The 4,822-nt window shown below is 41.8% G+C and overlaps 1 protein-coding gene across 1 annotated transcript; it reads right to left on the bottom strand.

Moving 5' to 3' along the window:
- Positions 1–2,832: 2,832 nt before the first annotated feature.
- LOC145132006 (uncharacterized) lies at positions 2,833–3,531 on the bottom strand. Its single transcript, XM_079066647.1, has 2 exons — positions 3,238–3,531; positions 2,833–3,150 (listed from the first exon to the last, which is right to left on the bottom strand). The coding sequence occupies exons 1-2, from the start codon at positions 3,529–3,531 to the stop codon at positions 2,833–2,835; spliced, it is 612 nt and encodes a 203-aa protein (XP_078922773.1).
- Positions 3,532–4,822: the final 1,291 nt, after the last annotated feature.

The raw sequence follows: 4,822 nt of genomic DNA, 5'->3' as shown, positions 1-4,822 counted from the left end.
GGTCGAAGGTCATGTTCGCTGCAGGATGTTTCAGGGAGGGCGCCCGTGATTGGTAGGAGAAGGTTGGTTATGCCTTGGGAGCCCCGACCATTGAGGCCATGACCTGGCCAAATTTTGTGACCAGGTTCCGAGCAGAGTTTTCACCGGCGGTTAAGGTGCAACAGCTAGCCAGAGAGTTTCTTGATATGAGGCAGACGATTGAGCCTGTGACGGAGATCACCACCAAGTTCAAAGAGGGACCCCATCGCAACCAGGCGTTGGATAGCCGACATCGAATGTGCTCAGATGACGAGCTTCTGCCCTGAGGGGTTGAAGGTCATGTTCGATGCAGGATGTTTGAGGCAGGGAGCCCGTGATTGGTGGGAGAAGATCGGTTATGCATTGGGAGCCCTGACCATTGAGGCCATGACCTGGCCAGATTTTGTGACCAGGTTCCGAGCAGAGTTTGCACCGGCCATTGAGGTGCAGTAGCTAGCCAGGGAGTTTCTTGATATGAGGCAGACGACTGAGCCTGTGACAGAGATCACCACCAAGTTCAAAGAGAGGGAATTGTTGGTACCCCGGTATGCAGCTGGTGAAGAGACGAGGAAGACTCGCTACCATGATATGCTGAGATCCAAAATTAGGGAGTTCGTAAGTTTTTCTTCCTGCCCGACACTGGATGATATGATAGTCAGGGCACGGGAGGGAGAGATTGACCTGGAGCACATAGGGAAGAGGAAGGCGGAGCGTGGGCAGACAGTTGGGGTTTCAGTGAAGAAACCCAAGGGTTTTGACTCTAGGTCGAAGGACCAACAGGGTTGGAGCCGCTGTGGCAAATACGGCAGGTCACATGATGGGGTTTGTAGGGCGGGTGGTTCGGGCTGCTACAAGTGCGGCAAGTCAGGGCACTTTAGCAAGGATTGTACTACTTCTATCACCACTACACAGACATCAGACCTGGTTTGCTTTCATTGCAATCAAAGGGGCCACAAGAAGGCCAACAGCCCGAGTTTAGCATCAGGAGGACCAATGGTAGCACTAGCTCCTACGACCCTACGTATCACAGATGGCTGCCAGGGCAAGGCGGATGCTCCTGTGGTGAGGAGCCATACTTTTCAGTTGACCGCCGAGGAGGCGCGTGCTACACCAGATGTGGTGAAGGGTATGTTTCTTCTCCTTAACTCTTTATTTAAGTTGATTTCGTTGCTTATATCTTTTATGTGTTTTGTTTTAGGATCGTTCCTTGTGAACGGTATCCCTGCTTTAGTATTATTTGATTCGGGGGCTACCCGATCTTTCGTATCTCTAGCGCGCAACAAGAGGTTTGCCCGATCTCCAAGTGAGCTGGATCATCCATTAGAGTTTGAGATTGTGGATGATCGATTTGTCCGGGAATCGAGGGTTCATCAGGATTGTGTTATGGGGATGCTCAGCGAGTGGTATCCGATTGACTTGGTTTCCATTCCTCTGCACGGGAACAAGGTTATAGTGGGGATGGATTGGTTGATCCCCAATAGGGAAATAATTGATTGTGAGCGCCAGCTGGTACGTGTTCGGACCCTAAGTGAAGGAGAGTTGGTGGTCCATGGAGAGGGCACTCAGCGTGAGCCGGTCCTATACTCAGCCGCTAGGGCCAGACGCTATCTCCATCAGGGTTGTTATGGGTTCGTTGCCTATGTTATGGATACCCAGGAGCAGGGTAAGGCGTCGGTTGATGATGTGTCGGTGGTGCGGGAGTACCCGGATGTGTTTCCGAAGGATTTACCTGGGGTGCCTCCGGAGAGGCAGGTGGAGTTCCGGATTGATTTGGTTCCTGGTGCGGCTCTGATAGCCAAGTCATCATATCGATTAGCTCCACCAGAGATGCAAGAGTTGTCTACACAGCTGCAGGATCTATTAGACAAGGGATTCATCCGACCGAGTTCGCCTTGGGGTGCACCGATCTTGTTTGTGAAAAAGAAGGATGAGTCGCATCGGATGTGTATTGACTACCCGGGGTTGAATATGTTGGATTAGGTGTCTAAGCCCATAAATATAATTGGTATGTACTTGACCCGAGAGTAGCATGGTCCATTTGGGTTGCCTTCACCAGAACAATTTGATAGGAAGAATATTTGAGAAAGAGGTTATTGGTGATTTATTATTATATTATAAGTATAATATATTAATTGTTAAATCACATTATTTAATTAGTATTGATCAATAATTAATTTGGAATTAATTTAGTGATCAAAAGAGACTAATTAAATTAACAGGGTCTGATTATGTAAATCAGTGATATATATAGTGTTTGGGCTATTGATCCATGATGGGCTAAGTTTGTGTAAGTATCCATGAAGAGTTAGCCCACATGAGATATGGATCATAACCTAAGTGTATAGATTAGGGTTACCCATGACCCTTGGAATCCTACACTATATAAATGTTACCCCTTGGCCAAAATTGGATCACCTAAGTATTCTAAGAGAATCATAACCGATTTTGGAGTGTCTAGCCTCTCTCTCAAAGTCCTCCTTTGTTCATGGTGTTTGTGAACCATTTGAGGCATCACACTTGAGGTACTAAGCTCTTGAAAGGACAAAACTACAAGCTACAATAAAGAAGTATTCTTCTAACTTGATTTTATGATTCATGTACCAAAATTGTATGCTAGTTGTAGACTTCATGCTTTGGAATTTTATTGCATGTATAACCAGGGGCGAAACACGAAAAGTTATAACAGGGGGGGGTCGAAACTAAATTTTTAAAAGAAGCACTAAAAAAATTTATTCGATTCAACGTCATAAAATATAAAAAGTAAAACAAAAAAGTTAATATAAAATATTCTAGCATCGCTCATTAAAGTGGAATTCATTGATCTTTAACGTCTTTAAAGTCTTGCACAATCTTCTCTAAAGTAATCTTTTCTGGAAGCTCCCTTTCGAAGTATAAAACCAACGAGTCGTTCAAAAATTCATCTTCCATTTTATTTTGTAGACTTGTTTTAACAAGACTCATTGGTGAAAATGATCTCTCAGTTGTAGCAGTGGAAATCGGAAGAGTGAGTATAAGGCTAACTACTAGATAAATAAGATAAAAATTGGTTGCTCTTCTAGTCTTTATCAACCATTGACACAATTCTGAAATAGATATCAGTTGTTTATATTCTTCATGTTGAACGACGTCCACCTAGTAATGTTGGAGTTGCATATTCAAAAGATTTATCTCAGTTTCATTGAAATCTTCAGGATAAAACTTTTCTACTAATTAACATACATCACCACTTCGAAAAGGCTCATTAGAATTTTTAGGATCTAAAGTTGCTGAAATATGGAGTAACTCCATCGAGCAATCATTGAACCGATGATCTAATTCCGTTAACTGATAGTTAATTGCTTCGATGAAAATATCTACTCGATAATGATGTTCAAGTGTATGATCGCTATGCTCATTACGAGCTCGAGCCCCTCTACTAAAGTAAGAAGAAGACAAATCAGGGACATCAATGCTGCGTTCAAGACAAAATGACTTAACATGAGCGAGAAAACTATCCCATCTTTCATCTTTCATTTTTTGCAATAGCAATTTGGTGGATGCAACTACTCTCAATGCATTCAATATATCTTTGTAGGGTCGAAATATGTTGTAATCAGTCGAAGTCTGTTTAATTGTTCTCTTCGTATGTTTTATTATGTATTTGCTAAGGTGTCTCATGTACGAAGCTTAACGTCTAAGCCTTAGTATTTTTTGTACTTCCTGTTTCCTATAAATAGGAGCTGAGCATTGAGTAGAGAGTAAGAGTCAGAGAGTGATTGTAAAAGTTCACCCTTTTTACTATCGTTTTGTACTCGTGTTCATCGGAAGTAATAGAGCTGAAACCAGATTATATTTACTTCTCGTGTTCAAATTACATTCGATTTACTCTGATTTTTTTCATACTTGTTTATCACTTCATCAATTGGTATCAGAGCAGGAATCATTACTGTGATCTGATTTTCAGTTGGATCTCTAGTTTTTGAGTCGCAAGTTTGTCTCAAAAGTTTCCGCACTGTTTGATTCATAAAATCATCTCTGATCTATAGTTTTGATTTGATTCTGCATTTGATTTGCATAATCGAGTAATTGATTTTGAGTTTCGGATCGATTTGTTCATTCAAATTCAAAATTTCTTCAAGTTTTTCTGAAAAATCTCATCCGTACATTCATGGCGAATTTCAACATGAACACGATGACTTCATTCTCTCATCTGTTAGGATCTTCTACGAAGATTCCTATGTTGATTCCAGAGTATTATGATCAGTGGGCTGTACGCATGGAGGATTATATAAATGGTCTGGACGAGGAACTATGGAGCTGCATCATAGGAACCGCTCAACCTCCACCAAATGTTCAACAAATTGGACCATCTGGAACAGCACCTGCAGTCGGTGATCAATCCACCAGGCTGAAGAACAACGAAAAGCGTTGTTTGAGAGAATTGCGAGGTGCCTTGCCACCTGTTGTTTACAATTACATTCGTGGTTGTAAAACTGCAAAAGATATCTGGAATACTCTTAAGGAAAAGTATCAGGGAAGGGAGAAAACGAAGATAAACTCTGTTAAGCAGTGTATTGTAGAGCTGAAAGAATTCAGACAAAAGGAGAGTGAAACGATTGAAATTTACTATGATCGTCTTAATGAACTAATCTATCGATGCAATCGTTATGGAATCACAAGGTCTGCTATGGAGTTCAATCTCACCTTCGTGATGGGACTCCGTAAGGAATGGAGGAGTGTTTGCATGATGGTGAAGAATCAACAAAGTTTCGATACATCATCTCTAAATGATCTATATAATCAGCTGAAAACTCATGAAAGTGAA

The sequence above is a fragment of the Lactuca virosa genome, chromosome 8, assembly GCF_052849685.1.
Source record: "Lactuca virosa cultivar CGN04683 chromosome 8, Lactuca_virosa_CGN04683_v6, whole genome shotgun sequence".
Lineage (NCBI taxonomy): Eukaryota > Viridiplantae > Streptophyta > Magnoliopsida > Asterales > Asteraceae > Lactuca > Lactuca virosa.
Note: the sequence above shows the minus strand (reverse complement) of the source record. Positions and strands in the feature narration are given on the sequence as shown.

Excerpts from the sequence above, each read along its gene's own strand:
- LOC145132006 (XM_079066647.1), bottom strand. The coding sequence starts at position 3,531 with ATGAAAGATGAAAGATGGGATAGTTTTCTCGCTCATGTTAAGTCATTT. Across the intron at positions 3,151-3,237 it reads AGCCTTTTCGAAGTGGTGAT|GTGGACGTCGTTCAACATGA; the intron begins GTATGTTAATTA and ends CAACATTACTAG.